Genomic DNA, 16458 nt, shown 5'->3' with positions numbered 1-16458 from the left:
AATGAACGTGTGAGGATAATTTGAGAATTCTAGAGGCCAGTTGTAAGAAAAAGGTAGAGTCACAGAGCTTTGCTTTCAATAATAGTGAAATGAATATAAACGGTCAGTCCACTTGCCTTGTCAACTTCCTCCTTGACTGATCGTGGCAGCCGGCTGCACACTCAACATAATCATGTCGGCTATCTCAGGTGCTAAGGAGGGCTACATGAAGTAGGTAATTATGCTTTCATTCACGCCTTCCTCTTTGGAAAGTACATTTTTATATAAAAAACAAAATAAATCATCAACAGAGCTATGCCAGCACACAATCTTGCAAGAATATACAGAACACTTATTACAAGGTGTACAAATATCCAGTCAAACATAATGAAAAAAACAATACAGATAATTTGTGAGGTCTATTTGCTTATAATTTCAATGCCTTATGTCCCTTATTAACAAATGAAATGAAGGCCCTTTGTAGGAATAAAAAGTAAAATAATGTATTTGAAATTAACATAATTCACTGTATTATTGTGAAATAACAAGTCATCCAACAAACTTAAAACCTGGTTACAATGGTTATCTTCAGTGCAGCAAATTAAAGACATTTCAAGTAAAAAACCTTGTAAAAACAGTGTAAGAAATATTCAGTCACCACTATCATTTAGACAAAACATCATCACTTCTGTAAAAATGTTTCAAGAAACCCAGGCTACCTGAATAACTTCTGTATATTTCAAGTGCTTTTTTCTCTCTCAGCAAAATCAAGCAGATCCACTTTACAGCTGTGATGAAATGAGTTAACAATAAGCCTGATTATATTCTAGATTTTCCTTATTATCAGCAAATCGAACGAAAAGACCACACTTAGCACGGCCCCAGGGGCCTGGGGCCTGGCTTCCACATGGCATTTTATTTCCTTAATAAAATGTAATGTCCCCTCCTCATAAGATAACATGATTGGTTCCAATGGATTCCTTACTCTTCTAGCCAGGCATTGCCATATACAGACCACATTTGTTGTCTAAAATTAAATACACATCAGTTAGACCAGGGGTCTGCAACCTGAGGCTCCGGAGCCACATGTGGCTCTTCGGGCCATTTGCAGTGGCTCCCTGACGCTGTGACAACAAAATTATACAAAATTTAATGTTCATTTATCATTGGTGTAGACCCTATTCTTCAGTTGTAAAAATGTTTCGCTTATATACAACATTACATTTAAAAAATTCAACTACATGTTGACTAGACAAAAGTCTACAGCCTGGCGCCTTAAATTTTGCCAACTTCTTCTAGTTTTGAGTTGCTGCATTCTGACGAAATCATATTAAGAAATGCTCATTATGACCTATTAGTTATGGGGGTAGGTTAGTTTAGACTAAGTAGGCTGGTTTATCTTCATTGTAAGGCTGAAAATAAGGTTTGTGGCTCCATTCTGACATTTTTTCTCTTTTTTTGGACAATAATGGCTCTTTTGCTAGTAAAGGTTGCAGACCCCTGAGTTACACGAACTGTTCAACTTGGTGATACAGACACGCCATTTCATGACAATGTGCACTGTGATTTATTTAGATTTTGATCCTGCATACACTGGGAAATACTCACTAATGAACTAAATGTGGATTAATCAGGGACTTTTAATCCTGTTTGAGTAACATTCGCTAAAAACTACAGTGCTGGTTAATTACTTAACCTTTAAAAAAAATAGCCCTTTGATTTTAAACAGTCTTCTACAGGACTTTCAGGGTACGGAGGTCTGAAAGTAATGTGTTTTTGTCTTTCCTCGGATTTGTTCACAATAACAAAATTATAGAATATAATCTGCCTTTTCTTTAATTTTTTTTTTTTGGACATGAACCCAAAGTGAGACATACTTTTATATTTGTGCTTTCCAACCTCTTCAATTTCACTCTCTCATCCTCAGCTAATGTGTCTCACTTCTACTCCTCTCCTCCAACAGCACCCCACCACTCCTGAGTGGGAGCCTCCAGGCTCTTCTGGTCCGCCAGTTGTCCACCAGTCGGCTCCCAGTCCAGCTCTTTAAAAGAGGTTTCCCTGGAGCTTCTCCCTCTGTAGTTTCCATCTCCTTGATCCTGGACAGGCGCAGAGCAGACCGAGGACGCCGCCAGGGACGTCTCTCTGCTGTCCGACAGGAGAACCCCACTCCCTGAGCTGTACTCACTGTTCGACTCTGCACCTATAGAGCAGTGATGAAACAAAAGAGGGAGGATGGACAGATGGTGAAAAGACTTTTATAAACAAACACCACATGAGAAAAAAAGCTTGGCTGCCCAGAAATCCAGTGCTGCGTTTCTACAAAAAATCTGCATGATAATATTTGAGCTGTGACTTCAGGAAAAATTATTATCTCTTCCACAAATTGTGCTTAGTTTTACTCCGAGCTCATCAATTATTTGGAAATTATACACATAGAGGAAAATGTATTCATAAATGTATGAGTGTGTCTTCAATTAAATCGTTGTCAGTATATCAAATCTTTCCAAATATGATTCTGAAATATTGTTGAAATAGTTCAAGGCCATAAAAAAAAATAAAGTCTAATACGCTAACATGCTCAGAATGTTAACATGTTTATGTTTACAACGTTTAATGTTCATGTTTGCTGAGCATTTGGGGGCTTACAAATTACAAATTGCTGATTAGCTCTTAACATAAAGTACAGCTGAGGCTGCATGGGAATGCCATTAATTCAGAATTAAAGTTTTGAACAAGTTGAAATTTTAAACTGATGATGGCATTAGATGAGGAGTCAGACGGTGACTAAAGTGATTAGAATTCATCCTGAGGGACGCGTGGATGTCTGTACAAAATCTAATTTAATTTCATCCATCCAGTAATGGTTAAGGTTTACCAAAGCACCAACTGTAAACCTCTGTAAACCTTAAGGTGGTGCTAAAGGAAAAATCAGGGGATCCTTAAAGACATTAGGATTCATCCTCTGGAAACCATGAATATATGTTCCAGATATCATCCCGTCAACAGTCACTGACACATTGGGCAAAAAAACAGAAATGTCAACCTCATGGTGGCCTGACAGAAAAAGCCAAAGGATCACCATAGAATTCTTCTGTACGCACATTCATAGTCCCCAAAATTTCATGGTAACCCTTCCAAAAGAGTAACACCGACTGACTCATACCCCTTTTCGACCAAGGCAGTTCCAGTGCCGGTTTGGGGAGAGTGCCAAATCTTTTTTTTCAGTACAGGAAAGTAAACCAAAAGACAAATACAAAACACTGAACAATTGCCCATATTCAAGGTCCGGGGGTGATCAGTAAATCCAGAAGACAGTAGTATAATACCCAATACACGCATACAGTCTCACTCATTAGCCAAATACGATTGACATTTCTGCCATCGTTTTTCCCCTAAATCTTTTTGAAGTCTGACTGAGTAAGTCATTTGCTCTAGTACATGTAATTGATTTACAATATTAGCGAAAGAATCTATAGTGGGGGCATAAGAGTGCCAAATCTTGAACCAGTTTCTCGCGTTTTGACAGCCAAAGAAATGGTTCCAGACCGGCACCAACTCTTTCTCGAATCATGAACCACCAACACCAGGGGATGGGACAGGATTACTGTGACCAACAAGGCCAACAAAAATGTGTACTTTTATTTTGTTTATTTGTTAAACAGCAATGTGACTGATACGGGCTGGTGTAAGCAGGCGAGCGAAGCGGGGAAGCGTTAGCTTAGAACAAAGTCTAACATTAACATCTTACATTCAGTGTTAATAAGAGCATAATCACTATCCATAGCATTCAAGACTAGCAACACAAATGTGTTCTACCACTCGTGTTTGGATGCCAATGTAGGCACGCAAAGGCAGTTGCAACATTTTTGAAAGGGATGATATAGTCCGCCATTTTTGTTATTATACTGGCGGACAGCGGAGATGTAAAGAGTGACGTGATAACGTTGCTCTTGAGCCTGTGGAAGAGTAAACCGGTTCTGAGAAGGACCAGCACCAGCCCAGCACTAGAACGAGGTTCACGTTGTTCGAAAAGGGGTACAAGAGCCCAAGAGGTAGGTGGTTCGATCCCAGACAGCCTACATGTCAAAGTATCCTTGAGCAAGTTACTGAACCCCAAATGGCCCCCCGATTCCCAATGGCACCAGTGTGCCACCAGTTTGAATGTGTGTGTGTTGAATCAGCGCTGTCTGTAGTGTAAACAGATAAAAGTCACGTTCAAGATCACGTTTATTTGTAGAGCACCTTATACACAACCAAGGAGGACCAAAGTGCTTTACATAAATGAATAACAACAAAAAATCCAAAAGATACATAAATGAATAACAAAAAAATCAAAGATAAAATTAAAAAAGACAATTACATCAAGTAATATATGATATGAGATATACCATACAGCACACAAAAACAACTTCTTTGTTCTCACACAGGTTCAAAAGTCTAGGAGAAAAAGTTTGAGTTTTAAGAGAAGATTTAAAAATGACCGGGTATGCAGCGGTAAAGTGTTCCACAGCTCAGGGGCAGCCACTGCAAAGATCGATCGCCTTTAGTTTTTAGCATTTAGGCACATCCAGGTATGACTCATTTGCAGACCTCAGAGCTCTAGTTGGTCTGAGAACATGTATGAGTTCAGCTAAATATACTGGGGCCAAACCGTTTAAAATTTGAAAAACAAACATCAGGCTCTTAAAATCAATTCTGAAATGGACAGGAAGCCAGTGCAGAGAGGCCAGAACTGGGGAGATGTGTTCCCGTTTCTTTGTGCCTGTTAAAAGACGAGCAGCAGCATTTTGCACAAGTTGTAGGCATCGCAATGATCACTGGTCTAAACCTATGTACAATGAGCTACAAACATCTAGTTTTGAAGAAATTAAAGCATGAATAACCTTCTCCAGGTCACTAGGAGAGAGGTATGGTTTTACCCTGACCAGAAGTCACAGCCGGAAAAAGGCACTTTTTATCACTATAACTTGTGCTTTTTATTATTTTAACTCTCTTTTTTTTATCCTGCTGTATCTTATTTTATCCTATTTATATTTTTATTTCAATTTCCCTGTTTTAATTGACTGTTTTTACTGTTTTCAATTAAGTCTTGCTGTTTTTAATGTGTATGTAAAGCACTTTGAATTACCTTGTGTTGAATTGTGCTATACAAATGAACTTGCCTTGCCTTGCCTTGCCTATCACATAGACAATTGCAACATAAATACATCCAACAACATTTTGAACAATAAAATAGTAGTAAACCAATTTTTCTTGTGTAAAGATAGAATGGAGTAATTGAGTCCTGGCCAGAGAATGAAGACAGACTGCCTGTGTGTGTGTGTTATCATCCGTCAGTCTTTGTTGTAGTACCCTGTCTGGACGCTTATGTTGATTAGAGCATGCGAGTACCCAGTGCATTAAAAAGTGACACCAAGGAGAGCCCGTATGTGATGAGTTGGGAATGAAAACGAGAGCTTTACTCAGGCTTTGATAGAAGATGTGCTCTGGATGTTGTGTTCACTGTCAGCTTTGATGTATAACTTATACCCTGTGTTTACTTGACTAGATTTTTTGATGGTAAATCAAACCAAAGAACTACCAAAGTGGAGGACACAGGACACACCACAGAGGTCATGTTTCTTTAAATGTATCGAAAGCCTTTAGTTTAATTTTCCTTGCAATAATAAAGCAAATCACTGCTTACATGTCCCTTACACATCCACCTCATTTGTATATATTATATATTAACAATTACATACAGTACAGGACACATACCTTCTCATTCCATGCGTTTTTCTTTATTTTCATGACTATTTACATTGTAGATTCTCACTGAAGGCATCAAAACTATGAATGAACACATATGGAATTATGTACTTAACAAAAAAGTGTGAAATAACTGAAAAAATGTCTTGTATTTTAGATTCCTCAAAGTAACCACCCTTTGCTTACTAGAATATAAGACATGTTTTCAGTTATTTCACACTTTTTTTGTTAAGTACATAATTCCACATGTGTTCATTAATAGTTTTGATGAGTCTACAATGTAAATAGTCATGAAAATAAAGGAAACGCATTGAATGAGAAGGTGTGTCCAAACTTTTGGCCTGTACTGTATATTTAACAAAGAATCTACAAATTGTGTAGCAATGACAAATACTGTCACATCTTGCACATTCAGTTTGGTTTAGGACGATTAGATACCAAAGAACCAGAAAATCTATAAAAAGATAAACTCCAGAAGATGTGAAAGCTGGGAAACACTTCAAAATAAAACCTTTCTTCAAAACAAAGTGAATGTAGTATTTCTTGGCCGTCGCATATTGCTCTGGCTGTTAATGAAGTATGGGATGAGCAGCAACACCTTGTGCTGCGACAAGTGGCGACCCAAAATAGACACTGAAATGTTGTTAATTAGAAACTCCTGGAAGCTAAAGGTCTTCTGCTCTTTAATTGGAGGGGTTCATACAAACAGCCGGAGCACTTGACTCCTCAGTGTTTTTTTATTTTGTTCCTTTGAGGTTAATAGGATCAATTTCATACCTGTGTGTGCCATTCTGCCGACCTTTTTGTCTTTGTGTGGCTGTGAGTGTTTCCACATAACACTCCTCGAATCAATAATTCCTTACACTAAGCCAGCCTGTCGTTAACTGCAGACCGGACCATGATACATTCAAGAACTAACCTTTCATAAGAAACAGTTGACAGAAGCCAGAATGAGGCACAATACAGTATGAAATGGAACAAATTGTGTGAGATGAAATTTGTTTCATTAACAGAATGTCAGGGTGATAAACTAAGTCATTCTACATTTTAATTAAGAAAGTATGCATAAAGGGGACAAAGCTTTAAGCAGAGCATGTATCATAAATTATCAAGTTAGAATGAAGTGGGCATGTCTTTCAAGTGGAGACTTGTGGGTATCCATACAACCAATTTTCTTCCAGATATCTTGAGGTCAGAGGTCAAGAAACCCCCCATGTAATTTTTACCCCCCGCCAAAATTCAGCCTAAAATTGGATAATTATTTATACCCCTTCTGACAAGATTTAATGAAATGGTTGGGTCCAATGAATTTCTGAGCTCATGTAGTTTCACATGATACCAATTAGTGGTGTCAACAATAATCGATTTGGCTATGCATCGCAATGCGGGGCATGCACGATTCAGCATCGATGCAGCAAAGTGCCATAATCGATTATGTTTATTTGCTGTCCTCCAGTGGAAAGTTGTGGGGGACAGGGTGGGAATTTCATGACGGCCACACACTCTGGCCTTGATGCCCTGTGAAAAAATGTTCAATTTACGGCCAAGGTGGCCTTTGCGCCCCTGTCAAAGTTCCAGTAAACACAATGCTAACCCAACCCACTCCCTGTCCTTCGAGACCTGTGCGCATCAACACATGGCTCATTTGAATATTCTAATGAGCCATGTGTTGATGCGCAGCACAGGTAAGCTAGCGGGACAAGCTGTTTTGATATGTTGTGACTAAAGTATGTGGTAGTATTTGACAGAACTTAACGTTTACGTTTTTATAGAAAGTACTATTGATAGGTAATTACCATTGTATTTGCTTATTTAAAGTCGACTCGTTAACGTTACTTTTGCCTCATGAAAACTAGCGATAGCTAGCTAGGTGGGATATCGCTAACGTCTTCCCTACCTCAGGAACAAGGGCTCGACATTATGCTGATGTAAATTTCACCTCAGCAGGTTCCTTTTTTATGGCAGGAGGAGGCATTTCTCTTTCCTTACTTTTAGATGAACTCAGGCAGGAGATTCATTTTGCCATCTTTTCAAAATATAGCCAATAAAATCTATTGTTATTAGGCCTATCTGACTGCTTGTATTGCCTCATGACTGCCGAAAAATGTCCCTTGTTGTGTGCAGTATAATTGTGATGCATCGCAATGCATCGTAGAATCGAATCGAATCGAATCGTTACCTGGTGAATCGTAATCGAATCAAATTGTGAGGGAAGTGCCAATGCACACCCCTAATACCAATATATTTTCTAGTTTTTAAACAGAGTCCGCTACAGCTGAGATTGACCCCAGCCCCACGGGGTCTCGTAGGGTTAACAAAATGACAGGTTGCCAGAATAATTCTTCCAACCACTTGAGATTAAATCTGAGGAACAATATGTACCAAGTAAAAAGCTTTCAGCAGAGACTGTAGCATATAGTAACAGGTTATGCCATTGGACACTGGATGTAATGTAAAGTCACACATAGAATACAAAACGTAAGACTGAAGGTGAAGAAAAAGACAACATCCACAGTGAAAGTAGCTGTTGAATTTGGTCAGTAACTCAGTGACGAGCTCTTGAGACACCGAACAGCAAAACAAAACTTTTTTTTCTTTCCTCATTAAACTTCAAAGGTAGAAAACAAAACTTTACGCTTCAGAGACATGTTGAATGTCACGCTTCTGAGCTCAAGTTAAGAGACTTCCAACAAGCAAAAAGACAATAAGAGGAAAGGATGTTACATAGCAACATGCAAATACAGTACATTAATTAATTTAATCAGGAGGAAGCTTATGAAGAATTATGTTTATGTGTTCTTAGCCTGCTGCTGTTTGTTCCGTAAGCAAAAAAGACCAAAGGGCTCATGCTGCTGTGTCACACATGGCGAAAATATATTAGAAAAGAGAGATGTGGCGGTGGAAATCACTTCATGTTGACAGAGAATATGAGACTGGGGCCACAATAGAGCACACGCAGGAGCTTAAACAAGCGAGAATTTGAAACTAATTGCATGTAAACTGCACAGTTTAATGAGTAGTAAATTATTTATGCCAGACAATAACATTGCATACAGTGGACAATGACTATTTTCATGTTGTGGAGGAGAAGTTGCAGCCTATAAAACACAAGGCACACAAATCAGCACTAAACACATGTACACTGCAAAATTAACTCCTATTTATCTTTATGAAAAATGCATTGAAAATTCAAATAAAAAACATTCACATTTGAATAGCCATGAGCTCTCGCTGATTAATTTAAGCCCACCTCATGTGCATGTGATTGATGGAGACAAGAAAAAAATGAAATAAATCGTTGAAAATATGCAAACTGAGCTGCGGTGGAGCAATGAGTCTGGTCTCGTGTTGGTTTTCCTCTGCTGGCTGAACGCCTAAAGCAAGTCGCAGAATTTAATCAGTCAATGGGGAAGAAAAATCCCATTTGGATTGGAAGATAGACATTAGGAATGATATCTCCATTTTTTAAAGGCGAAAACTGTTGCTGCATTTGAGTGGAGGGGTTTAGTGGTGCCTTCAGGCGGCAGTCTCTATGTGTGTCTGAGTGGCAGCTGATCCTTTATTGGAATGAGATGGAGTAAGATGCTGCAGAATTTGAACAGGTTCAGATTCAATGTTCAAACTTTCTATACAGGAAAAAAAGTCTAATATTAAAGGGGAAGTACGTCCATTTTGAAAAATCATACAAAAAGAATCATACATATTATATATGGTCTATGATGGTGCAAATATATTAGTAAACATGAACAATTGTTTCAAAAAGCCAAAAAAAGAGGCATTACATGCCCAGTATCTGTACTACTATTGATGTGAATAAACACTAGTATGTATCTTTTTACGTGTACTGAGCTGACATTAGCAAGTCACTTCATGACAGCTTCCTTGTCGGTTGAAGACATGTTACCATGGTAACCCGTGCTCACCCCAGCTCTATTGGCATGTGCAATACCTGACAGCAAGGAAAATGACCTCGAGTTTTTAAGTTGATCTCTAATAACATCAATTATTCCAGCTTATGTGTAATTTAATGGTCATTTATTACATTTAAGTTGAAGCGTAATTGACGATACTCTGTCACTGTCTGTTATAAATGCGAATAAATAAATAAATAAATAAAATAAAAAAATACAATAAAATAAAATAAAATATAATAAAATAAAAATAAAAATAAAAAATAATAAAAAAATAAAAAATAAAAAATAAATAAATTTGAATCCGGCCTGAGGTCCCTTTGCTGCATGTCTTCCCCTCTGTCTCCCCCTTTCTATCTGTCTCTATCCAATAAAGCAGTAAAATGCAAAAAAAATCATCTTAAAAATAAATAAATAAATGCTGTTGCATTGCATTGTGGGATGTCAATGGTGGTGTAGTGCCCTGTGTTTGCATACTGTAAAACTTTAAAAGAAATAGTATGCAATTCACATACCAAAGGTTTTAAAAGGGCTGTACAAGGCATTCAGAACAATAATATTGTTGTAAACAAATATTTACTATGTAAAGGTATAGTGGCGTCACGTTCCCTCATGTGTTTTTTAATCCTCTGTTCTTTGTTGACAACAAACAGTCCATGTGTGTGTTTCCCAATTCCCGCTGCTCCACTCTGCATTCATACAGCTGTTATCAGCAACATGCCGCGTTGTAGCAAAATAATAACAACCACCCGCTGGTTGGCAGTTAGCCCTGTCCCGGCTGTCTGCGTTGGCGTTCGCACTGTTACACCTCTGACCGCCATGTTGAGAGCTGCATAAAGGCAATCAATATGCTCTGAATTCTGTGTACAGTTAGTTTAAGTTTACTTAATATAAACTGCTAACAACATACAAAGCCTTTACAAAAAAGTTGAAATTGTGGCTTATCAACACCTACAGCTGCCAACACTAAAAGATAAGCCTGTTGTGTTGTTTTGATGTTATGATAAAATGTTATGTTGTGATGTTGTATGTGATGTTGTATTTTTTCTTAATCGTATCGTAAGTGTTTGTATATGTATTTTGTATATTGTACGTATTTTTTATTTTTTTTATTTGTTTGTTTTTTGTTTCGTAGTTCTCTGCTTTTTTACATCATGGCCAGGGGACTACAGATGAAAACTAGCTTTCTGGCTAACTCTGGCTTTTTTAACCATGTATAATCATGTGTTCTTTTAAATTGCACTGTCCCCTTTTAAATAAACTAATAATACCTTAATATCATGTTAGTTGTGAATTTTCGACACAGCCAATGAATTGGGAAATATTTATATAGTAGTTGATTTTGAATGAATTATCTGAGTTTATGGGTACTTTTTCTGTTTCAGAACTGAGAACAATAGCCCTACAATAGACACAAAACCAGTCTCCCATTCACTTTCTATGGATCAGCTCCAGGCTTTATACATCTGACATCACAAGTTACTTCTTTGGTTTCTGGTTTTAAGAGAGACGAGCTCATGTTTAAAAGTATTGATTGAGCCTTTCCTCGACCTTAGAAAAAAAAACCTAAACCAATTATTCACTTAGGTGGTGTTCCCCTTTAAGGCTTGAATCTACTGTTAACTAACGGCTTTTAAGGAATAGTTTGACATTTTGGGAAATACACCCGAGAATGACACTCTGATGCTTGTCCCTTGAATAAGGAGCTTAAAGCATAATGAATGGAAACAGGGAGATATTCTGTCCAAAGTTTAAAAATCTGCCTACCAGCAGTTGCAAAGTGCACTAATTTATGTGTTATTATTAACTGGTGAGTCTCTGCTTGTTGCCTGGCAACCTCCCGATGAAGTTTGCACAGGGCAAAGAAATATTTACCTCAAACTTTTCATTTCTATGTGTTTTTGTTTGTGTACTGTTTAAATACACAGAATGTAACATTTTGAATATGTGAGCTGTTGAGGTTAACATAGTTTTCTCACATAAAAAGTAAAGACGCAACTTTAAAACTCTGAAAACTGGCCTCAAGCCTTTGCCCACCACTGAAAAATGAGATAAGTTGAGTAGTCAAAGAGCAGTGCGAGCCGGCCACGGAGCTCTGTGGTTCACAATCTGTAGACTGGTGATATCGTCGTCTATCTTCCCCCTTTGAGCAAACCAGAGGTGAGGAATCTGTTGTGAACAGACACTGGAGACACTTCTCAGAATGGTAAGTGTTGTTAGCAACTTTTTTGTTGTCTGTTAGCTTGTTACTGCCAATGCTACATCTACGACAAGTCTGCTCTGCACTGAAGGTTCCAGGTTTCTTTCACCAGTTTTAATTGGCTTTTTGAAGTAGTGACACATCAAATGCAGCTTGCCTGGCACATGTTTGAATCGCCCCTTTTGCTAGGGAAATGTGAAAAAACCTTTCTAGTGACAATTTTCGCACAAAGTCAGATGAGACATTTGTTGGGCGTCTCAGATGGAATAAAAATACTTTTTTTTTTAATGAAGGGGACTTTAATGGACAGATATAGGAGATTGGTCATGATATTTGCATCTAATCAAAAAAAGCAAACAAGCCTATCTGCTAAAAAGTCAAGGAACATTAAAAAATGTGGTGTAATTTTAATGGTCAACGTTCAGAGACCTGAATATAATTTAATTTGATTATCAAGATTTGTGACATGACTTGATATTTCAGTCAAGATCTTGTTTGACTTATCAATCAATCAATCAATCAATCAATATCCTTTATTTAACCAGGTAAAATTCATTGAGATTAAAATCTCTTTTTCAAGAATGACCTAGCCAAGAAGGCAGCACCATGATAAAATAAGAACAATCAACCACAATTCTCATACACCACATTCAACATCAGTTAAAGTACATACAAGATCAGGGACAAGACTATATGAAGATTGAAATGAGTACAGTTAAAAATGAAATAAATAAACTGGTGACAGATGAATGAATAAACCCGGCCGTTATCAGAAAATAGTTTTACAAACAATTGAATTGACCAAGAGAACTATCTTCTCTGTCCTTCAGGATTCAAATTTGACGTTGATTTTAAATATACATCTGGTGACAACTAACGAAGACTCACAGTAAACATTTTAATGGACCTGCAGCCACTCAGTGACTCCACAGAGTGAACTATGTTAGAGAGTGACCTCCTGACTGCTGTCTGACAGAGTGAGGAGCCATGTGTGAGGAGGCTGGGGGTTGATCCGGTCACTGAGACGGGCTGGGTATGGGGGTTGGTGGGGGCCTGAGAAGCGGATGGCTGGTTTCAATGGACCAAAGATGCCTCCAGTGTCCCGAATGCACCACTGACCTGTTTGAGTTGATCCCAGTGTGACGGGAACATGGCTGCCTGTCACATTATCATTCACAGTCATGGACCCAAATGTTATTCCCACTCTGCACTGCACCCATGACACATGGAAAAACAGTGGAACTGATAGTTTCACTCCCTTTTGTTGCAAAGAGTGTATATCCACATGGATTTTTTGTTTCCTGTGGTACTATATATATATAAACTTTATTACAGGCTCTAGACCCAATAGCAAGACATACAACATACAAAAAACAACAGATACATAAACACATTCAAACATACTCTTATTCATGAGAGTTTTAAAAGGCACCCATACCAATGTTTCCACAGATATGATTGATACCTGACCGAGCTGCACTTGGGACTTGTATATGTGAGGAGTCAAAACAAATATTTAATTTTTATATTTAAAGTAACTAATTCTTATAATGAAGTGAGGGGCGTTTTCAATATATTTTCAGTGCAAAATCAGTCATTTACTTGACAAAGAACTCAACTACTCAACCGCTTTTGGAGGGGCAACAGTTAAGAAGAAATACAGTTAGGGGAATATTCTGTTAAAGTTTGCTTTGAACCCATTTTTGTACATAATATAATCTCAGAACAATCTTTCTTACTCGCATGGTCGTCACTTTTGGAAAGCATCAATAAATGTCTGGCTCCAGCTTTCACTTCATCTCAGAGGAAATCAGTGTCAAACTTCTGACAGCTTCAGAATGAAACAAAAGCAATTTGTATGAAATTTGGAAAGTGGAGTTCCTAAAATCTAAGTTGAATGTGGACAGGAATGCCCTCTGAATAAATCAAACATCGTGCACTGTGCTTCTCAGTGCATACACCACTGCAGTGGAGACTCATATCTGACTACATCTGGCATCTCAGACTGTTTTTAATGCATTGACGAACTAAATGATTCATGAATCATTTAGTGACAGGAAATGACAGGAAAAAGTTCCCAGAGCCCATTATGACATCTCTGGTTTGCTTGTTTTGTCGGGCCAAACTCCAAAGATATCCAATTTCAATATTATAAAACAGAGAAAAGAAGAAAATGTTTCCTTCGAGAGGCTGGAACCAGAAAATATTTGACATTTTTGATTGATGAATGACCTTGACAAATGATTGATTGATAAAATTGTTGTTTATTATCTTTCTGTTTTTCATGTCATCTAATAATTGCTTTAAGTCAAATACCTATTTATTTGTTGACAACCAATGCTGTTTAACATTAAATTCATACTGTCAAGCGTCATCCCCTGTGAATTGTTTTATGTTATTTTTACGTGTATTTGCATTCTTTAGGTTTCAGCTTGGCTATATTTGGATTAATTATACGGTCTGCTTGTATTGAACAGAACTGAATTGAAGAATACGGCCTCTGCCACAATGCTGTAGCAATTAGTTGCCATGAGGCTGTTATCATCAAATAGGCTTATTTTCACACTTCATGTCATCTCATGATTAGGCTCGCTTCATCTCACTTCAGCCAGGATAGACTCTTGAAACACTCCTTCACAAGCTTTTACGTCTCCTGAGGATAAATTAGTGTCAAGTGGAATTGTTCTTAAGTGCTTGTGCATCTTTAACATTGAAAGCAGGGTTTCCATATGGCGCCCGTATTGCTGTGAACAACCCCTCTGTGAGTGGCAGCACACTTCCAGCAGAAGCTGTTGTGTCTGGGCTTTTCATTAACACCTAGAGAGGTGTCAATCACAGTTTGCTTTTGCAGGACTGCTCATAAACAAAACAGCAGTAGAAACAAGGTCCAATACCCCGGGGTCCCACCCAAGCAGCAACTCCCACAGCTGAATGTTGAGGCCAAAACATAGATGCCCTTAACAAGCAGCTTCCTAATGGCCATCACAAAGCAGCTGACTGTATTGAACTGAGGGAGAAAACTTTCTTCCAGAAATAAACTGTCAATAACTTTTTTTTATACAATTAATGGTATACAATGCAACAATGTCTCTAAGTGTAAGGTAAAAGGAGTCACGATTTGGGACAAAGAATCATGACCTGACTACAGGTCCCCTCTACTGAGAATTTTAGCATTTTTATATAATTTTCTCTTATATGTTTATCTTCATTCATTTATTTGTTTTTGTTTTTTCTATTTGTTTTGTTTTTGTATTTTTTGACTATAACTTTGTTGTTTTCATTTATTTTGTACTTGCCTAGTCTATGGATGTATTGGATAAACTGATGTGTGCTCTGACAGCTGATATAATTATGCATCCAAGGAAAATCCAATAAAAATAATTTTGAAAGGAGAATTTTAGCATTTTTCAGGTCATTGTTTTGGTTTCATAGCCTGCAACTTTAATGTTTTGGTTCACTTTTATTGCTTTATCAACCTAGTTTCTGATACCAGCAGCAAAAACGTTCTAAAACCACTTTGGACAACCAACTCAGCCATGCAGACAGACAGAATGAATTACCAGCTGGTGAACATAGTGGACAACATTTAGCTGCTACAGAGCCAGATATTTCACTCAGGAGTTGGGAGAGACTAAAAACACAACCAAAAAGAGTGAATATTGGACTCTGATTTATCAGGTGGCCAAAAACATGACCTCAGAGGCAATCAGTATATCAACAAGTATATGTTAATGTTTTGTTTCCAGGTTGTATCTTCAAACATGAAACACTTCAAAATCAAATATAAAAAGCATGTCTTCACACTATATAGGGATGAAAACGGGTGTGTAAAATGACAGTAGGTGTTTATTGTTGACGTTTTATTTTTTAAATGTGTTACTATTTTTTCTTTTTTGTGTGTTATTGTTGTTTGTTTGTTCATTGTTGTCTCATTATGACTACATGGGTGTATGTGTACTTATGTGTTTGTAAGTTAATAACAAGTTATGTGTGTTAATAATGGTAATAATGAGTTTATAAACTACATTACTATGTGTTATACATACATATATATAAATATTATTGTTATATAACTGAATATAGTAAATTAACATAGGGAGAAGGGATTTAATAAGCTTTGGCTTCTTCCCACTCCTTTTGAACACAAATAAGTGTTGAGTCTTGTTGTTGTTTCATTTGTGTTGTTGTCTTGTATTTATTGTTGTTCGTTTGTTTTTAAATGTTCATCTTTTATTTTGTGTTCAAATAAATTCTCAATCAATCAATCAATCAATATATCAGTGCCCCCGAAGTTCCTCACCCCCCACATGTCATCACAGACTTGGTATGATCTTGAGTTACTACATTTGTTGAAGAAATGAAAACAGGATTGTACCGTTTTACAACTGATTATATCAGGATGTCCTAAATGTGAGACTACACCAAATAACCGTAACCATGTTGTACTGCAGTTATACCTTTTAAAGATGTTTAAACCACATGAGCAAAATGATTAAGTAAAATTTAGGGGGGACCAAATTATAGAATACCTTTTCCCCATCTGGCAAAGGACTCCATCTCTGTAAAATGCTTCAAAAGATGTCTAAAAGCTCATTTAACTGCTGTTTTAAAATTCTAATT

The 16458-nt window shown here is 37.4% G+C and overlaps 1 protein-coding gene across 1 annotated transcript in view; it reads right to left on the bottom strand.

Annotated features, from left to right (window-relative positions):
* Positions 1-224: 224 nt before the first annotated feature.
* Positions 225-16458, bottom strand: part of LOC131968457 (testis-expressed protein 264 homolog) — a 60065-nt gene continuing 43831 nt past the window's right edge. The window contains exon 4 of the mRNA XM_059329349.1: positions 225-2179. Within this exon, the coding sequence (XP_059185332.1) occupies positions 1923-2179 (257 nt within the window). The 3' untranslated portion in view covers positions 225-1922. The remainder of the gene's footprint in view (positions 2180-16458) is intronic.

The sequence above is a fragment of the Centropristis striata genome, chromosome 3 (genome assembly GCF_030273125.1).
Source record: "Centropristis striata isolate RG_2023a ecotype Rhode Island chromosome 3, C.striata_1.0, whole genome shotgun sequence".
NCBI classification, from domain to species: domain Eukaryota; kingdom Metazoa; phylum Chordata; class Actinopteri; order Perciformes; family Serranidae; genus Centropristis; species Centropristis striata.
This window is presented reverse-complemented; position numbering and strand designations above follow the sequence as displayed.